Source organism: Urtica dioica, chromosome 12 (genome assembly GCF_054948205.1).
Source record: "Urtica dioica subsp. dioica isolate 48M chromosome 12, U.dioica_male_clone48M_v1_H2, whole genome shotgun sequence".
NCBI classification, from domain to species: domain Eukaryota; kingdom Viridiplantae; phylum Streptophyta; class Magnoliopsida; order Rosales; family Urticaceae; genus Urtica; species Urtica dioica.
Genome location: NC_142767.1, coordinates 14453365 through 14472795, shown reverse-complemented (window position 1 = coordinate 14472795; position 19431 = coordinate 14453365). Strand labels below are relative to the sequence as shown.

The following is a 19431-nucleotide window of genomic DNA, read 5'->3' as shown; positions in this document are numbered from 1 at the left end:
GAGATAGGAGAATGGCAGAGTCTACATGTTCCTAGCAGGAGTCAATCAGAGTTTGGATGATGTGAAGGGAATGATTCTAGGAAGGAAGCCCTTACCCTCAATCCGAGAGGTGTTCTTTGAAGTCAGACTGTAAGAAAGCAGGAGGAAGATCATGTACAACAATCCAGGACAGAACAATGAAACTGAAGACTCCTCGGCAATGATGATCAGAGGAGATGAGAAGAAGAAGCCTTGGTGTGATCATTGTAAGAAGTTGTGGCATACCAGAGAGACGTGCTGGAAAATTCATGGGAAGCCACTAAGGGCAGGAAAGAAGAAGTCCGAGAAAGCTCTCCAGACTGCCGTGACTGAGACTCTACAGGAGTAGCAAGTTAATTCCAATCAACCTAATTTCACAAGGGATCAGATCGAGCAACTTCTTCAACTCCTAACAGCCCAGAAAAATTCAAACCAAGCCACTCCTTCCTGCTCTTATGCTCAGAATGGTAAAATTGCATCATTTTTTTGTTTTGAAAATAAAAAAATTACAGGGGTCATTGACTCAGGTGCAACCGATCACATGACTTTTATTTCAAAACTCTATCTCTCATATAAACCCTGTGCAGGAGATAAGAAAGTGAAAGTTGCAGATGGCTCTCTATCAGTCATTGCAGGAATAGGAAATATCAAAATTTCTCCTTTAATTGATCTTTCTAAAGTCTTACATGTCCCAAAATTATCCTGTAATCTTGCCTCCGTGAGTAAACTAACCAAAGATCTTCAATGTTGTGCTAAGTTCTATCCTTCTTATTGCATTCTTCAGGATCTGGCATCGGGGAAGATGATTGGCAGTGCTAGGGAGGAAGATGGACTCTATATCTTTGATGAAGGGATTGAATCAAATAAAAGAGGTCAAAGAAATACTTGTTTGCAAATTTCTTTTTCCAGTGACAATGAATTGTACTTGCTGCATTATAGACTAGGTCATCCTAGTTTTTATTATTTGAAAAAATTGTTTCCTAAGTTGTTTGCTAATAAAGACCCTTCATTATTTCATTGTGATATGTGTGCTCTTGCAAAATACCATAGAAATTACTATCTTCCTCATAATTACAAATCTACTAGTCCTTTTACTCTTGTGCATAGTGATATTTGGGGTGCATGGTGCATCTAGAGTATCAACCTTAAAAGGTAAGAGATGGTTTGTAACATTCATAGATGATCATACTCGGGTAACTTGGGTGTTTTTACTTAAGGAAAAATCTGAAGTAGAAAATGTGTTTAGAAATTTTTATACTATGGTTCAAACTCAATTCAATACCAAAATTAAAATGGTAAGAAGTGATAATGACCGAGAGTATTTTTCTCAGAATCTAAACAAATTTTTACTGAAAAGGGAATTGTTCATCAAAGTTCTTGCATAAATACACCTGCTCAAAATGGAATTCCTGAAAGGAAAAATAGACAATTACTTGAAGTAACTCGTGCAATCATGTTTTCAACTAAAATTCCAAAATATCTTTGGGGAGATGTTGTTACATGCAATTACATGCTACCTATTTAATCAATCGGATGCCATAAAAATTTTTAGGATTTAAAACTCAGATTAGCACTCTTCAAAATTGCTTTCCGATAAATAGGTTAATTAGCTTTCTTCCTTTAAAAAATTTTGGTTGCACAGTGTTCATTAAAAATCCTGACAAAACAGCAAGTAAATTTGATCCGAGAGGAACAAAATGTGTTTTCCTAGGAATCTCATCAACACAAAAAGGGTATAAATGCTTTGAACCTTCGACAAAAAAAGGTGTTTGTAACTATGGACACTAGTTTTCTTGAAAATCAACCTTTTTTTGATACTCATCTTCATGGGGAGAATTTAATTGAAGATGCAAACAATGATAACAATGATAATGATCATCTTAATCTTGATTTTCTTTACATTAATCTAGATGTGCATCATACTAGAAATCTAGGTGCATAAGAAAATAGCCATGAAACAGAAGATAATGAGCAGAATATGACTGAAACAAGATCAGCAGATAATGAGATTAAAACAATTGAAACAATGGAAAAAGAAGAGCAACAACTAAGTAAGTTCTTGGGCAAAATTTATGAGATGAGATTTCCAAATAAAAGAATAGAGGAAGTCCTCGATCTTGCACCTGCTCATGAATCTGACTCGATGACAGCAAGTGAAGAAGGTAATAATTCCATTGAACTTGATTTGCCAATTGCTCTCCGAAAAGAAAAAAGATCATGTGCCAAATATCATATCACAAACTATGTCTCCTATTCTAGATTATCCTCATCATTTGCAACCTTCATCTTTAGTGTCTCTTCTATCACTATTCCCTCAACCATACAGGAAGCTCTATCTAAACCCGAGTGGAAGAAGGCTGTTTTGGAAGAGATGGATGCACTTGAAAAGAATCAGACATGGAAAGTTGTAGAGTTGCCCAGAGACAAACCAACAGTGGGATGTAGATGGGTTTTCACTCCTAAGTTCAAGGCAAATGGAACTCTGGAGAGATATAAGGCAAGGTTAGTCGCCAAAGGTTATACACAAACCTATGTCATAGACTACACTGAGATTTTTGTACCAGTTGCAAAGTTGAATACCGTAAGAATACTCCTGTCTCTAGCTGTTAATCTGGATTGGCCACTTCAACAATTAGATGTGAAGAATGTTTTTCTAAATGGGAAGCTTGAAGAAGAAGTAGACATGACTCCTCATCCACGATTTGAAAGAAGTTTCGGGTCAAAGGTGTGCAAACTGGAGAGAGCCTTGTATGGGCTTAAATAGTCTTCGAGAGCTTGGTTTGACAGGTTCACTTAGTTCATCAAAAGATAGGGATTTCAACAAGCTCAAGCCGATCATACACTCTTCATGAAGTTTTCAAGTAAGGGGGAGATTGCAGTACTGATTGTCTATGTAGATGATATTATCCTTACAGGAAATTATCATGAAGAAATTGAAGACTTGAAAAAGAAGCTTGCTCATGAGTTTGAAGTGAAAGACTTGGGAGAATTGAAGTATTTTCTGGCTAAGGAGATAGCTCGATCAAAAGAAGGAATCGTTGTCTCACAAAGAAAGTATGCTCTGGATCTTCTTCAAGAAACAGGAATGAGTGCATGTAGACCAGCGGACACTCTCATTGATCCGAATAAGAAGCTAGGGGATGTCAAGGATGGAGTTCCAGTCAATATCCAGCAGTATCAGAGATTGGTAGGAAGACTGATCTACTTGGCGCACACAAGACCGGATATAGCATTCGCCGTCAGCATGGTCAGTCAATTCATGCGCTGTCCATATGATGAGCATCTTGAGGCTGCTTATAGGATACTCAGATACTTGAAAGGTTGTCCAGGGAAAGGCCTATTCTTCAAAAAAGGCAATAGCCGAACAGTTGAAGCTTTCACAGATGCAGACTACGCTGCCTCTGTAACTGATCGAAGATCTACTTCAGGTTACTGTACATATGTATGGGGGAATCTGGTGACTTGGAGGAGTAAGAAACAGAATGTGGTGGCTAGAAGTAGTGCAGAATCTGAATTTCGAGCTATGGCTAATGGAATTTGTGAAATTCTTTGGATCAAGAGATTGATCAAAGAACTGAAGATGGAAATGGACCTGCCTATGAAGCTGTATTGTGATAACAAGATAGCTATTAGCATTGCTCACAACCCTGTACAACACGATCGGACCAAGCATATTGAAGTGGACAGACACTTCATTAAGGAGAACATTGAAGCTGGAATTGTGTGCACTCCATTTGTATCCACGAAGGATCAAATAGCTGACATTTTAACTAAGGGATTATTTAAACCAGTGTTTGATTTACTTGTAAGCAAGTTGGGAATGTATGATATATACTTACCAACTTGAGGGGGAGTGTAGAAAATTATATTCGTGTATTAGTAGTTAGATTAATTAGCGGTTTATTTACTAAATATTAGATAAGTATTAGTGCTTAGTTAGTTCCTATTCTATAGGCTAGAGTATTTCTTAAGTTGTTATTTTATCTCACTATAAATGTAGATGCCGTACGGCTTGATATGAAATACGAAAAGTATTTTCTCCAAACTTACAAAAAGTAATAAGTTTTTCGATTCGGTTTGTAGTCGATTTTTTCGCCGGCGGCGATGGAGGTGAGGCAGCCGGCGGCACGGTGAACTTTCAGGAGGAGGACTAAACTAAGGAGGACCCACGTGAGTTGTTCGACATTTTTGCCTCGGGCTTTTTCGTTTTTTTCTTTGTTGTTGTTTTTACCGGGTATGGGCTGGCCGGGTAGCTTGAGTTGGAGTTGTGGTGAGGACTGTGGAGGATAAGTCTTAGGCGGCAGATTGGGCTTTGAAGAGGCAAGTGCAAGACTCGATGAGCAGCGGGGTTGATTGGCTTCTTCTTGTCTCCGATGATTCGGATTTCTCGGAGATGTTGAGGCGGGCTCAGGTGGCGAGCCTTAGAACTGTGGTGGTTGGCGATTGGGACAAGGCGTTGGGCCGCTACCATCAACCAATTTTTTATTTTTTATTTTATTTTCTCTTTCTTTCCTATTTCTTCCATTTCTTTTCAGGATGAACCCTCTTTTTCTTTTTTTCTCTTTTACTTTCACATTTTCTTCCTTCCGCAGCTCGCCGGAGTTTCTTCACGGTGCTCACCGGAATTCACACACGCAGTTGGCCAAAATATCACAAAGGAGCTTGTCGTCTTTCCCTGGGAATAGGAACTTCGGGTCACGTTTTCCAGGTTTGAATCTTAAACCTAATTTAAAAGTCTAAACTTTAAATAAATTTGCTCATCTTCTTTGTTGGTCATCATTTCAATTTGGGTTGGGTTTGGGTCGTCTTCTTCCTTGCTTAGAAGCTTTGGGCTATCTTCTTTCTTGCTCAGGAGGTTTGGGTCGTCTTCTTCCTTGCTCGAGAGGTTTGGGTCGAGAATCAAAAATTTCTTCACCAGATTTTGGTTAGTTTGTTGTCCTTCTAACAAATAAGAATTAGTTTCAATGATTTATTAATTCGCTAATAATGAGGTTCCAATTTGAACTAGCTTCAGTGTCACGAAGTACATCCATTTCGTGACACATGTGTCAAGAAGTAGATGCATTTCGTGTCACATGTGTCAAGAAGTAGATGCATTTCGTGACACATGTGTCACGATGTACACTCCTTTTGTGACACATGTGTCACGAAGCAGATGCGTTTCGTTACACATGTGTCACGGAATAAGTTCATTAGTTACGCATAAGTCACAAAATGTATGTATTTCGATGATAACAACCTTGTTTTAAGACTTATATCATGTGAAAACAAAAAAAAAAATGTATGAGATTGTTGGCAATATTGGACCACAAGATGATTTAAAAAATATATCAATCATGTCATTTTATAGAGATACCGACAACATACAGGTTATTTCAATTTTCCATTTAAGTATGCTATTTAATTTTTTTAAAACATTAAATATATTCAGAAAAACTGCATTCCACATCCCTTTTTATAATCAAAGTACCAAAGCTCAACTAAAAGGCATGTCCCATGTCAAAACTTGTTACGCAGAAAGTAAAATAGTTGCAATCTTTTATACCTGCTTCGGAGTTTGAACGTAATAGATGATATATGAGTTGACCAAATATAGTATACCGACTCTTTCAATTCAACCAAAAGGAAAGTAACCTTTTGAATTCCCTGTTAAAAAAACTAAAAAGAAAAAAGCACAAAATAACAATAATCAATCTAACTACTATAAAAATATAGTGCATTTTATGTCTACCTTTCTCATAATACAATGTATACGTATTAGCTATTTTCTTAGATAATTAAATTATAATTTTAACATACATATGTCTAAGTAAATCATAGGTCTAGCTATAAAGGATAATAATGATTTATTTTACACCATACTTAGAATCTTATAATATTTCATTAAGCTTATAGAAACTTGGAACCACAATGTCGCCCGTCGAAATTGACCGATTCTTTTGTTGACAATCCATCCGTATAATTGAAAATGGCCACTGGCCCATTATTAAAAAACAAAAAAATTAAAAAAATGAACATGGCCAAAGTTTCAAACTTACTTTGGAAGCACTACCCTTCAAAAAATCAGAAAACAAAATACAAAATACAAAATAACAAAAAATGGACCACTTATTTTTGTATCTTTTTATTTTCATCACAACTCTTCAAAGCAACAAGTTTTTCATAGACGACCCGCAGAACAAAGAGAACAACCAGAGCCAACCCAATTACAACAGTTTTAAAAAAAAAAAACATACATTTAAAGATACAAAGAATAATAATAATAAAAAAAAATCAGCCAAAGACATCGGCGGACGTGGGCCTTCCAGCCGGCAGCGCGACCGAATTCCAATCTGCGACGCTTCCGCAATTCCCGACCGTCGGATTGACGATCTGGATCGGTCCCGGATTGGGATTGGCAGTCACCGCGAGGCCCGAATTCCCGGCGGCGAGAGCCTTGAGGCGGTAGCGCTCGGCTCTGGACCCGATGACCTGTCCCAAGATGGAGGCTCCGATGGTGAAGGCCATAGCCGACTTGGGCATCAGAACGGTCTTGCGAAGCATGGCTATGAAGGGCACGGCGGCGTGGACGGCGGCGAACCAGGAAAGCGAGAACTTGTCGGTGTGTTCGCGCCAAACCCCGAGCGGGACGTTGAGAGCCATTCCGAGCAAGCCGATCACAAACACCTTCTCCGGCAGAGGCTGCGGCCGGAGATTCTTGCAGAAGGCCGTCTTCGCCAGAGCCGCCCGAGCCGCCACGATCGCCGGCGGGCACTTCACGTTCATCCCCGCAGGAGGCTGCAAAACCTTCGCCACCAACGGAATTACTTTGCTCACCGCTTGGTACGACTTCGCGATTGGGCAGTTCCCGGTTTTTAGCCACTCGTTGCCCAATGCCTCGTGTTTCGAATTACCTCCCTGAAAAAAAATAAAAATAAAGAAGTTGAGGCTATAGCTATGTGTCTCGGCTTACCCTGGGCTTTGGATTTGAAATGAAAAGACGAAGGTCCATGCTCGGGAGAGTCACTTTTCCATTTTACCGAGTCCGAGTCTTTTTTGTCTTTTGTATCTAGTTATTTGTGTCTAGTTTAGGAGTTAGGTTGTTGTATCATAATTTTATAAACTTTTACTCTTTCCAGGGACAATTAACTCATTTAGTTGGAGGAAATTCCTCCATCAATAGAGTCTATAGCTTCTTAACTATACACATCATTCATAATACAGATTCTATTTCTCGAAAGAAAAAAAAAATAGCTAAGAGTGAGTGAGTGAGTATACCTGCTGCGACGAATCCTTCTTGGATGAATTCGACTTTTTCTTCTGATTCATGAATTTCTCGGAGAAGGAATCGAAGCTAAATGGCCCTCCCGGTCCGAAAGCTGAGAGACTAATCGTGGCGGCTTTTGCGGCCAACGGGTTGAACTGTGACGCTGCTGGTTCGGGTTTGACTTTCTTGGCGGGAACGTATGTCCTTCCAGCCAGAGGGACGACCCCATCGTTCCCGTGGAAGAGACTAAACGCCGTATCGAAGTTGGGACCATCTTCGAAAATAGGACCTTTAGCTCCTCTCTTCTGGACAAGAAACGCAAAATATGCTTCAATTAGTATTGGATTTGAGTCTCTAATGCTGGTTTGCAGCGACGCAAAATAAAACTTCCATTAACTATTGTAGACCTGAATACAGTTTGCTTATTTTAAAATTTATTAAAATCACGTAGTATAGGATAATTTACAGGCATCGGAAAAGCCAATGATGAGGCAAACGAAAAATTGGTTGGCTCGTTGATGTTCCTCAGGAACGGGCATCTTTGAATATCTTCTGAAGAAGACTCACATTCCCTATTCATTTCCCTGAAAATTTTCTCCATTGAATATCCTTCCAAAGTTGACCTGGCGAAAGAGGTAAACGAACATATGTGAACAGATCTCAACATGGCAAAAGGTCAACTCGCAAAACCCAACCAAATAAACAACGGTAATTCCTATAGGTTCCTGACAAGGATTTTGAAATAAATGAGGGTTTATTAAAAAGGGGATAATTTTCACTGGATAGGTTATTGGAAAGCAAGCTGAATAGCCAAATCATATTTGCATAAAGAACACCATGGCTTGAACCTTGAAGAAATTGATTTAAGTCATTCCAACATCAGACTAAGAAGCATTAATAAAATAAAAAAAAAAAAAAAAACAGTTTTCACTTTTTGATTTCTAAATACCAAATAACAACACACGCTAAGAATTATTCTGCGCTGTTTTACAATTCAACAAGGGGAATTGAAAGAAAAAAAAAATTCCTCTAAACTGTAACGAAAGTCAACATCCAATCTAGATTGCACTATGAACAGATTTCCAAAATCGAAGCATATATCAGAGAAATTACAATACACAGACAAGTATTTAAATAAATTTAACACCAAAAGTTTACAACACACGCAAACGCAAGGCAAGGGCAACGAAAGATGCATCCGAGAATAAATATTCTGAATACGACAATCTAAATTAACCGATCAAACAAAAGATTAAGCTGAATCCATCGAGCAGACGATTCGTAACAACTATCTAGAAGCCCCAAATAAATTAAACAAAACGAAAGTTTAAGCTTCGCAAAATTATTCGGCGTACCTTGAGACGAGAGAGACAGAGAGAGAGAGTTCTGCAGGGATAGAGCGATTTGCACGAGGGAATAGAGAGTCAAGAGAGAGAAGATGTGTATCTGTATGAGAGAGAGAGAGAGAGAGAGATTAATTAGTGAGTTAGGTGAGAGAGACGAGAAGAGGACGAAGAACGAAGATGCTTTTGGGGGTGTGGAGGATCAAATTGCAATTCAGTAAAAGATATGCTTGCGTGTTGACCACACGCTTTTGGGAGGAGTGGTTGAATTGAAGGGGCGTTTTAGTAAATTGTCAATAATTTTGGCTCTGCTCTACTCCTCCAATGTTGACTTTTGCGCATTTCGTTGGTCAACAAATCGATTAGGCCTTCGCTCGATTGCTCGTGTTAAATACGCTGTGTGTGCCACACTCTCTCTCACTAATCGCTTTGGAATTCGGATTAATACAACTTTTGAATTAAATGTAATATGGATAGAGTTTCAAGTTTCAACGTTTCAACCTGTCTCGTAAATTCTAGAAGTTTGGCATTTTTGTTTTTATTGCGTTACTAGTTTTATTGCGTGTGCTCCGCACGATGGAATATATGTCTTATTTCTTAGTAGTAAATACTTTCTAGCTTGGTCAATTCCACGCCACTTTTAAAGTGAGGTGTGGGATTAAATACTAAATAGACAACGAGCCTGTATCAAAAAAAAAAAAAAAAAAAAAAAAAAAAAAAAAAAAAGACAACGAGCCACAAATACCCTTGAAAAATATAAAATGAATATAAGACTATTGAAAAGTATTTAGCACAAATAGATTTTGAATAGCTTATGTAAGTCAAATGAATTTTTTTAGGTTTCAATTTGTTAGTAATTTGTAAGACAACTGCTGGGGAGATTTAATTAAAAGAAATTAATCACAAAAATACAAACAACTGTCTTACAAGTAAATGAATAAAAATATATACGTTACATATGCATTTGAAATAAAAATATAACTTGAAAACTTTTTACAATTTTAGATAAGCATGTGACACCACTTGATCAAAATCAACTATAAAGTAAATTTTTACAAAAAAAAAGAGAGAATTCGTGATCGATCTGTCATAAATCTAGCAATTTTGTGACCGATTAAACTTAGGGTATAGCAATATTTTCACAACTCATTTACTAATAAATCCGTAAACATTTACTTCATGGTTGATTTTAGAAAAATGATGTTGTAATGGTAATATTCATATAAATTTTAATTATTTAAACAAATGAAGTAGCTCGAGTTTAAGTAACACATGTGAAATGTTGCGTTTGTACCATTGGTTTTCATAAATGTTGGGTTTGTATTTTCAGTTTTATGAAAATGACGACATTATACCTTATAATACATAATTATGCCATATTTCTTATTTTTGTTGACTTTTTCTTTGTATATAAGTCTAAAAGTTAAACAAAAAAAATAAACAAAAGGAATAAAAGTAGTATAGTTATGTATTTAAAGATATAATATCGTCATTTTCATAAAATTAATAGTACAATCACGATATTTTCTAAAATCAGAGGTACAAATGCCGTATTTCACTTACATTCGGTGCATATATAAATATTTATATACATATATCTCTCTCTCTCTTTCCTTTTTGAAGAAGGTGAAAATAATGAGAGAGAAAAATATAGATAAAGAAAAAGAAGGATAAAATCAAAACAAAATAGAAGAGATTAATTAAAAAAAAAAAAAAAAAAGAGAATGGATTTAATCAAAGAATAAACTAAGGAAAATGAAAGGTAAAAGCTAATAAAAATATTGTTGACAAAAGACGCATGTCAATTCATGACTTAGACATGTGCTCTTATATAAGTGGCATTTGCGGCTGAAGTCACAACTTCAACTATTCCTTGCATTTGTGTCACTTATTTGCTAAAATTGCATCCGTATCACTTATTTGCATTTGTGTCATCTATAGAAAGTCTAAATTACCCTCTTATGATAAAATCAATCTCTCTCAAACTCCCCGGTCAGATCCGACAAGAAGAAGCTCGCCAACTCTCTCTCCCCTTCCTCATCTTCCTCCGCCGCCGCAAAGAAGAGGCTGGTTCCGGCGGAGACCACCGGCGACAGCGACGAGAACGCGAGGCCGTCGGGGATGTGGTCGACAACGAGGCTCTAGAGGCAGATCGAGAAGGAATCGGGAGTTTGGAGAAGATGATTCTCCGATCGTCGTCGTCGGCGAGGAAGAGGCTGCTTCCGGCGGAGACCACCAGTGACAGCGACGAGAACGCGAGGCCGTCGGGACTGTGGTCGACGGCGAGGCTCGGGAGGCAGATCGAGAATGAATCGAGAGTTTAGAGAATAGGATTCTCCGATCGGCGTCATCGGCGAGGAAGAGCCTGGTTTCGGCGGAGACCATCGGCGACGGCGACGAGAACACGAGGCCATCGGGGCTGTGGTCGACGGCGAGGCTCGGGAGCCAGATCGTGAAGGAATCGGGGAAGAAGAGGACGAAGGAATCTGTGTTGATGTATTTGTATTTGTGAAGGAGTCTACTTTTTGTTTTGAAATATTTGACTGCGAGTCTACTTTTTGTAATTTGTTCTGTGAGTCTATTTTTTTTCGAAATATTTGACTGCGAGTCCACTCTTTGTAATTTCTTCTGTGAGTCTACTTTCTTTTCGAAATATTTGACTGCGAGTCTACTTTGAAATCTGCGTAAGGGTATTTTTGTCCTATTTTTCATCAAAGTGACATCTATGCAACACCTTTTTTCGTCGTGACTCATTTGCAATTTGGAGCCGAGTTTGTGACTTTAATGCAAATCTCTCCTTATATAAGGGGGAGAGAGAATAAGTGGCTCTTATACTGTTTAACGTTATCGTGCCACGAGTCAGATTTTACAGGTATACCCCTTACCGCAAGAGTTTACGTAGGTTTTTCGAAGAAAAAAAACCGGTAGCTTTTTTATAATAAATAGATATAAATAATTTTTCATAAATTTTATTTATTTAAATTTATATTTTTTATTTAGAATTACTGTAAACTCCGATTTTCTCGCGGTAAACTTGGGTCAGACCGGTTTTTTGCATCACATGATTCTCTACCGGTATCGGAGCGGTAAACCTCGATTTTACGAGTATTTTTTTACAGTTTTGTGCGTTTCGTTACCTGGATCTGTCATTAAGCGCAAAGGCGGAGCCAGGTGGGGGCCAGAGTGGGCCAATGCCCCCCCTCAATTTTTGAAAATTATTTTTTAGACCCAAATTTTTATATTTTTTTATAATTTTACCCCTAAATTTTACTAATAATTATGTTTTTGACCCAAATTTGTAAGTTTTTTTTCAATAATGCCCCTCCTCAAAAATATTTTTCAAATTTGCCCCCCTTAATTGAAATCCTGGCTCCGCCACTGATTAAGCGGTATACCACGCAGTAACCCACCAATTACCCCGGTAAGTCAAATCTTGTATCAAACTACCTTCAAACTCTATTTGATTGTTTTAATTTAGACGATTTGAAAAACTTTGAGACAATGCAACTTTTAGCTATTGGTCTAGTGGACAGGTCTTTTTATAGGTCATTAATTCAAGCCCGCTTAAAGATACCCTCCTAACAATTAATGGTTTTTCCAATCCGTCCGGTTTGGTGAAGGATGTAGAGACTAAATCCTAGTTAAAAATAAAATTGAGACCATACAAGAAACGGTACGGCCAGAGACGAAACTAAGAATTTCAACGAGGGGAGCAAATTTGAAAAAAAAATAAAAAAATCAAGGGGAGCAAATTTATAAATTTGGGCTAAAATCATAAAATTTATCAAAAATTTAAAGTAAAATTTGTAATTTTAGAAGTTGAGGGGGGCATTGGGGCTAAAATCATCAAAGCCACTTGATGACTTAAACATCTTGCTCGTCAAGGGATGTTCATTGAAACTTTTTACCCCCGTTGTCCTAAAGGAAAGGAGTCCACCTTTCACGCCATTTGGAGATGTAGGGAGAGAGTGGATAATTAGAAGGCGCTTGGGTGGTTGAAAATGTTAAAGTCAAATTATCATGGTGAATCCTTTGGCCTCCTCATTCATGTGAAATCTATTCTATCTTCACAGGAGTTCGAGCTATTTGCAGTGTCTATGTCGAGTGCGTGGAATCGGCGAAACAATATGGTTCACCACAACCCCGGTGGCGACCATAGCGGAGTTTGTGAATGGCGCCATTGGGCTTCTCGACGACTTCCGGTGCGCAAAGTTGTTGCCTCATTCTCTCGGCCTTCCCTTCGTCACTTCCCATGGTGGCCTCCTCCGACTCGGGATTTGACGGCCGTGAGTGTCGATGCGGCGCTCAGTGTTGATGGAACGAAATGCGGGATAAGAAGTATTTTCTGAAACTCTATGGGCATGGTTCTTTTCGCCTTTAATACTCCTCTTGCCCGGTCTTTCGGTCCTTTGGTGTCAAAAGTTATGACGGTTTTGCATGAGCTCAAGAGAGCTCTTGATGTGAGTTTTTGTTGATTCCAAGGCTTTGTAATAGTTTGGCTCATAAACTTGCTAGAAAGAGCCTTCTTTTAGATGATGATGATGTATGTTAGAACTCTTACCTCCCTCTTGACTTACGAGAGGAGGCTTTGGCTCAAATGCCTGATGATATTTAGGCCTATGACCGATTTTACTCCAAAAAAAAAAAAGGAAAAGACATCACGTATATCATAAATATCCATTACACTATATGTCCTAATTCCTGAATACAATACAACCACCCCTAAAATATCAGAGGAAAGTATAGCTTCCAAGGCATGATAAATTTTTTGCAGCCTCAACTCACGTTTAGACTTTAGATAGTACACCTTTATAGTACATCCTCGACCCCGGTGGGAAACCCTAATCCAAGTTCTATGTTTAGATTCCTTATCCCAGTGTCAGAAGAATTTACAGCAAGAAAAACCTGTTATAAATTATAATTATGAAACTTGTACACAAGAACACAAAAAAGGATTCGGCAACACAAAAGCCTAAATAAACAAATAAAGGAAAAACCTGGAATATCTTAAATGGTTTCCTGTATCTGGACACCAAAGCACATCAAACAAAATGTGCAGCAGAACACAGTAGTTGATTTCATCACCCTTTCATAGAGGAATAGCTTCAGAACTGTCGCTCTCTGCGGGGCTCTCATTTCGTTCAACCTAGAGTGACAAGTCAAATTCAAAAGAGCATGAAACACTTGGATTCTGTTTTTCTGAAATCAATCCCCGTAATTATTTTGAGTAAAAAAATACACAAGTTTGACAAATTTTAATACCAGAGTAGAATCAGAATTGCTGGTCGCAGTGGATATTTGTTTCCGTTCCGCCTGAAGCGACCGACACAACGACTCAAGCTTCTCTTTCTGATTCTTCACCTTCTCCAACTGTTTCTTTAACTGCTGACGCTGGAAAGACAAACGAGAAATTTGATTTGAATAACCATCCCGAGATGGGATCTTTTCCAGAAGGAAATAGCGAGATTCATCAACTTTATCAAGAATTAAAGGGAAACCAGAATAGATATATAAACCGTGTATAAGAATTATGAAAAAATAAAAACAAATCAAACAGTACAATCAGCTATACCTCGTCAACAAGTTCTATAAGAGTGATGTCTGATTTCTGGGTCTTGTTTTTTAAGAAGGAATTTTCCTTCTTTAGTTCTTTGATAGACTTCGCCATCTGCATTCATATATGAAACAATCAGTAACAATTTCATTGCCAAAAGAAAGAACTACGAAAGTTGTTTCCAGACTAAATGTGATTCTTGAAAGCAAGTACCGTTTGAATCTCATTTTTAAAAGTTTCAAAAACTTCGTTGCTTTTCATCAATGCCTCCTGCACGACAGAAAGTAAAGTGTCAAACACATACATAATCATATTACAACAGTGATTTGGAGGGTCTTGTGGATAGGATTCTCTATAACGTAACTTGTTTCGTGCTTTATCTTAGGTCTAACATATTCGGGCCTGGTCTAGTGCTGTATAATTTGTAACCCTCTGTTCTGGATTATATGGGGAAAACGTACCAAATGCTTGTTTGAAAGAGACGATGAGAATCACAGTGAGTTAGTAGAAATCCTGACTATTGTATGGTACTTTGGTTATCTTGGCTATTGTATGGCACTTTGGTCATCAACTTCCTATAATAGAAGTCGGATCTAGTTTGAGATTGTTTTGGTCAATGCTTTATAATTTGGTGGCCTGTGCCAGAGTTTTCCAATTCACTTCCCTAGCCCTAAGACAAGTGCACTGTTCTGCAATTGGCTGCGTCTGACTTTCATCAAGTACAGCCCCTATTTATTTAATATTTAGTTTCTTTAAATAAAATAATAGTAAAGTCTATCTTAATGGGTCTTCTAAGTACTGGATTAGTTTGACCTGGAAGTGTTGAAATTTTTCTCCATCAGCTGTCAATTGTAGCCGCAAATTCTTCTCAGTTGCTAGTAACTGTGAAACCTGTTCGGCGTATAATTTGATCTGGGACTGTTCTTGCCCTGATTTCTCCTCGTGTTGCTTTATCTTCAACTCAGAAATCTGAAGTTCCAGCGATTTTTGCTTTAACTGTACAACAGTAAACACTGAAGAATTAAAAATTGCCTCGTTTATTTCCAAGTCAACAACTTCAGAAACATGAATTAAAGAGGATAATTACCTTCTGAGAAAATTGCTGTTCTGCAAGAGTGTACTGCTCAGCAAACTGATTTAGCTTAGTTCTTAGCCTGGGCACAGAGATATTCAAATTAATAAAAGATTCACTATGTCTATAAACTGATTACTTACTACATTTACTATCTGAACCCTCATTCATCTATTAAGTATTATCATATACTACTCTCAAAGTACCTATGAAAATTCAAGTGAGTTGGGTTCAATTTAATTGTTATACTTACTGTTATGAGGCAGTCGCTTTTAGTTGTGGAATTCAGTTCTTTTGACTGATCTCTATCGAGATTGACCAAGTGCAATTTAGTTTGTATTCTGCTTCAACTTTCATTTTTCTTCTTTTTTTTATATTTTATTTTATCGAGGATAAAAGATCTAATATTCCCTCTAGTTTCTGGACAAAAATTGTCAATAATGGCTTTCTTAGTACGCTTTTGGGTGCAAATAGTCTTATGAACTATTATGCTAGGGGCATTTTGGTCTCTTAACTATTTTAATGACCAAAATGTTCATGTAAGTATTAATTTTGCAGCATTCTACTCCTTTTACAGATACAAGTTAAGCTTTTGTTTGAAAAAATCTATCATGTAAGAAACTTAAAACGTATTTGCTAACTTAAATACTTTGTTAATATTATCTAAGAAATTAATTAAACAAAAAAAAAAGTTAAATAATTTATAATGTTTAGAGTAAGATTTTAGTTTATTGATACTTTTCAAAATTATAACAATTTATTTAAGCTTGAATAATTTTTTTTTTCTTTTTTTTCCAGTTGTTTAGGTGTTGAATTTCATTAGAAAATTATATTTTTATGAAAATAACTAAAATGCTACAACATCAATAGTTTGACCTTTTTGATCAAATTATTAGTTTATGGACCAAAATGCCACTCACATAATAGTTCAAACACTTCTTAAACTGAAAGACTGAATCACACAAAGCAAGCAGGGAAAAGAAAGAAAGATAATAAAGGCACTGTCTTACATCTCATTCTCTTTTAGTTGAGCTAGGCATTCATCCTTTTGCTCGTCTAGCTTCTTGCTCACATCCTATAATCAAAGGAAACATTTTATCAAGGAAGGAAATAGGAACTCTTCTATTTAAGCATCACTAAGATATTAGCCCGATAAGAATGATATATAACCCAACATCAAAGGCTTGACATATCCAAATTGAGGGTTAAGGTGTAGTGAGGTGTATTCCTCAGATTAACCTTTTAGAACATTTAAAAAGAAGCCTTAATAAGCCTAGATATAAATTTAAAAACACGGTATTGACACCCACGATATGTTTAGTAAATGAGGTGAAATCAACTGAGTCGCATGCATATATTTTTTCCTATAAAAGAAGCCTAAAATAAATTCAACTAAGTCACACTTTAAGTATTAATTAAAAACTAGTTTCTCTTTAAAAAAAATGGTGGAGAGAAGTTCAAAACTTGAAATAAAAAAAATTAAAAAAAAATATAATTGAACACAAATGTACATGTTCGAATGAGAACGATATGAGATGCCACAAACAAATCTTATTGTTGGTCTAAGTTCATTCCTTGTATTAACTAGCTTCCCCACAACAAAAGAGGAATAATCAGGACGCAAAACACAAAAGATTCAACCTTTATTGCATCCTGAAATCTGCTTGATAGCTCCATCCTCAAACCTTGCCCCTCAGTTGACGCCCTTTTGCATTCTTCCTGTGAAAAAACCAGTGCATTATTGGGCTATTAGTTTGGTTGGATCAACATCAAATTGATAATGAATAACAGGATACAAGAGGTTACAAAATCACTCAATGGACTAAGTTTACAGCAATAAACAGATGACATGGAACCATGCCTTGCAAAAAAAAAAATGACATGGAACCATCTGATGGTCCCCTCAAGCAACAGTAATAAGCCCACAATCAGCTAAAAAACAGAACAAAAAAAGTATTTACCTACCATTAGCACTTTATTTTGACGCTGTAACTCTCTACACAGTGACTCGAGTTTATCTCGAACAGAAATGGCTGCAAAACAGATAAATATTAAATTAATGTATTTCAGTTCGGAAATTTAGTTGCATACTTTGTCATCCACAAACCTGCTAAGTGAACCCCATACACCTGTAGCAACGAAATTTAATATAGAATTGTATAGGAAAAAGCTCAAGGTATTTCAATGAACGAGATACGCTTACCTGCATCTCTTTCTGCAATAACGTGTTGGTATCTCAAAGAAAACTCTAGGAATTCTTGTTCTTGTTTAATGTTGCGCTTCACACTCTTACGCTTGGCCTCGCCGGTTTCCTAGATTATGAAAAAGCAAAAAAAGAACCCTCTGTCCTTAACAAAGTTAATTTTGGGGATACCCACAAGCAGCTAGTAAAATGCACAAACAAAAGCCTTTGTTTTCTTTTCTAAGAAAAAACTTCATCTGAAAGGACATTGAAATAAGAGAACAAGGAGCCAGTATTATTTTAACTAGGTACTGAAATTAAGAGAAATCTTTATAATAAATAAAAACACTAAAATTAAGAGAATCTTTTCCCCGGAAGATTTAAAAATTAATTTCGGATGCTGATAATATACACAAACACTTTAGCTGACTTTACGATCCCTAATTTTTTTTTCAATAGTGAACAAGTAACATTTTCAATGCATGCACAATTTTCTTTCAAAACTAAATAAATAAATCAGACAAACTGAAACACAAATTAACTTCTCAAAAACTACTAACAGGCTTTTTTTTCTTCAACGTATTAACGTTCTCCACTGATGATGCTTCCTTAGCGCTGGTTGGGGGTGCATCAAAGTCTCCATCAATGGCTGCAAAAGAGAGGACAAATCAGATCATCAACCAAATGTCAAAATCATATGCATACAAAAACGAAAGTAAAATAAAATAAAATAAAATAAATCACAAGGAAATATAACTACATTGGTCTGAAATTTGGCATTTTTCTTTAAGTTGTTCATCTACCCCACAGCTGTCAGATAGCTTAACCGGAACTTGTGCAGAAGATTCAGCCGAACCCGACGCACTGACTGAATCCCCAACTTGCTCTGTACAGTCCTTCACTGACGAATCAAAATTCTCCGATTCAGATAATACAACCGGAAATGTTCTAAATCTCTGAGTCTTCTCCGTAGCACCTGGGATACTTTGGAACTCCTCCGCAGAAGTATCGCTTTGTGATGATGCATTCGAGCAATCGGCTTCTGTAGTGGTGTCCTTGTAACAGCCTAAAGCCTTCTCTTGATCAATGGTAGGAGTTGGAGGAGCTACAGGCTCTGCAGAGCCGTCTACAAACCCATCAGGCAATGCATCAACTTCCGGAAGCTCATTTGCGCCATGGTTCTCCATAATTACTGCACACGATTTCAACGCAAACCCAATCAGAATCACCGAGTTTCGTATTGAAATTGCATCTCTAGTTACTAGTTAGTGCTAGAAAAAAAGGGTAATTGGCGAGCAAAAAGAGCTAATTAATTCTTCAGTCACAGTCCATCTTAAAATCTCTTGAATGAACATATAAAGTCGGACAACATTGAGCATAGATTGGGACGTTGTAACTCAAAACACTAATGCCACACAAAAAGGTAATTTTTTTTTTTTTAATATACAATTCTAATCGGGATTAGAAAACCTAGAAAGTAGAAAGAAAAAATGCAACGAGCAAATTGAATTTGAACTGTTTTTTGAGCCCCAACCAGTTCTCTCGCTGCTTAATCCAAGAGATTTCTCTACTTGGTTCTCCGGCCAAAAAACAAGACTTGATTTCGCTTTGCTTTAATCTCCAATATTTATTTCCAGAACCAAACAGAGAATATGAGTGTTGTGGCTACAAAGAGAAACGGAAACCGCAGATGGAAAAGGAAATGGAAGGACTATCAACACAATTAGATCAATTTGCTAATAAGAGAGAATCAACATTTGAATGCTAAGAATAATGGCTGAGACTGAGAGAGAGATTTACCAGGTTTGTTTGAGAATGAGAGGGAAAGTGAATTGTGGCCGATATATCCTGCTCTGTGCGTCCCGTCAAAACTCCCAACTTATTTCTCTCTATGCCCCTCCAGATTTTCACAAAATAATTTTATTTTATAATTAAGAAAAGAAATATTGCGCTAATTTAATAGCTTCTTCCATTACCCTTTTTAAAAAAAAATTATAATCCTTTTAGCAATTTAGT

General features: G+C 37.0%; 2 protein-coding genes across 5 annotated transcripts; both read right to left on the bottom strand.

The window, feature by feature from the left end:
* Positions 1 to 6041: 6041 nt before the first annotated feature.
* LOC149379394 (uncharacterized) lies at positions 6042 to 8804 on the bottom strand. Its single transcript, XM_089603515.1, has 4 exons — positions 8620 to 8804; positions 7731 to 7887; positions 7276 to 7569; positions 6042 to 6915 (listed from the first exon to the last, which is right to left on the bottom strand). The coding sequence occupies exons 2-4, from the start codon at positions 7863 to 7865 to the stop codon at positions 6292 to 6294; spliced, it is 1053 nt and encodes a 350-aa protein (XP_089459641.1). The 5' UTR covers positions 7866 to 7887; positions 8620 to 8804; the 3' UTR covers positions 6042 to 6291.
* Positions 8805 to 12157: 3353 nt separating this feature from the next.
* On the bottom strand, positions 12158 to 19335 carry LOC149379393 (alpha-taxilin-like protein). Of its 4 annotated transcripts, none has more exons than XM_089603658.1 (14): positions 19216 to 19335; positions 18176 to 18607; positions 17976 to 18064; positions 17437 to 17545; positions 17199 to 17266; positions 16875 to 16952; positions 16244 to 16308; positions 15249 to 15315; positions 14975 to 15157; positions 14375 to 14431; positions 14180 to 14275; positions 13870 to 13998; positions 13654 to 13753; positions 12158 to 12367 (listed from the first exon to the last, which is right to left on the bottom strand). In XM_089603658.1, the coding sequence occupies exons 2-13, from the start codon at positions 18600 to 18602 to the stop codon at positions 13697 to 13699; spliced, it is 1425 nt and encodes a 474-aa protein (XP_089459784.1). In that variant the 5' UTR covers positions 18603 to 18607; positions 19216 to 19335; the 3' UTR covers positions 12158 to 12367; positions 13654 to 13696. The 4 variants fall into 4 exon arrangements, 3 of the variants coding, with proteins under 3 accessions (XP_089459784.1, XP_089459782.1, XP_089459783.1); XR_016294210.1 differs by lacking the exon at positions 12158 to 12367 and adding an exon at positions 13251 to 13512 and having other exon boundaries at positions 13605 to 13753; XM_089603656.1 differs by lacking the exon at positions 12158 to 12367 and having other exon boundaries at positions 13251 to 13753.
* Between the last annotated feature and the right edge of the window lie 96 nt (positions 19336 to 19431).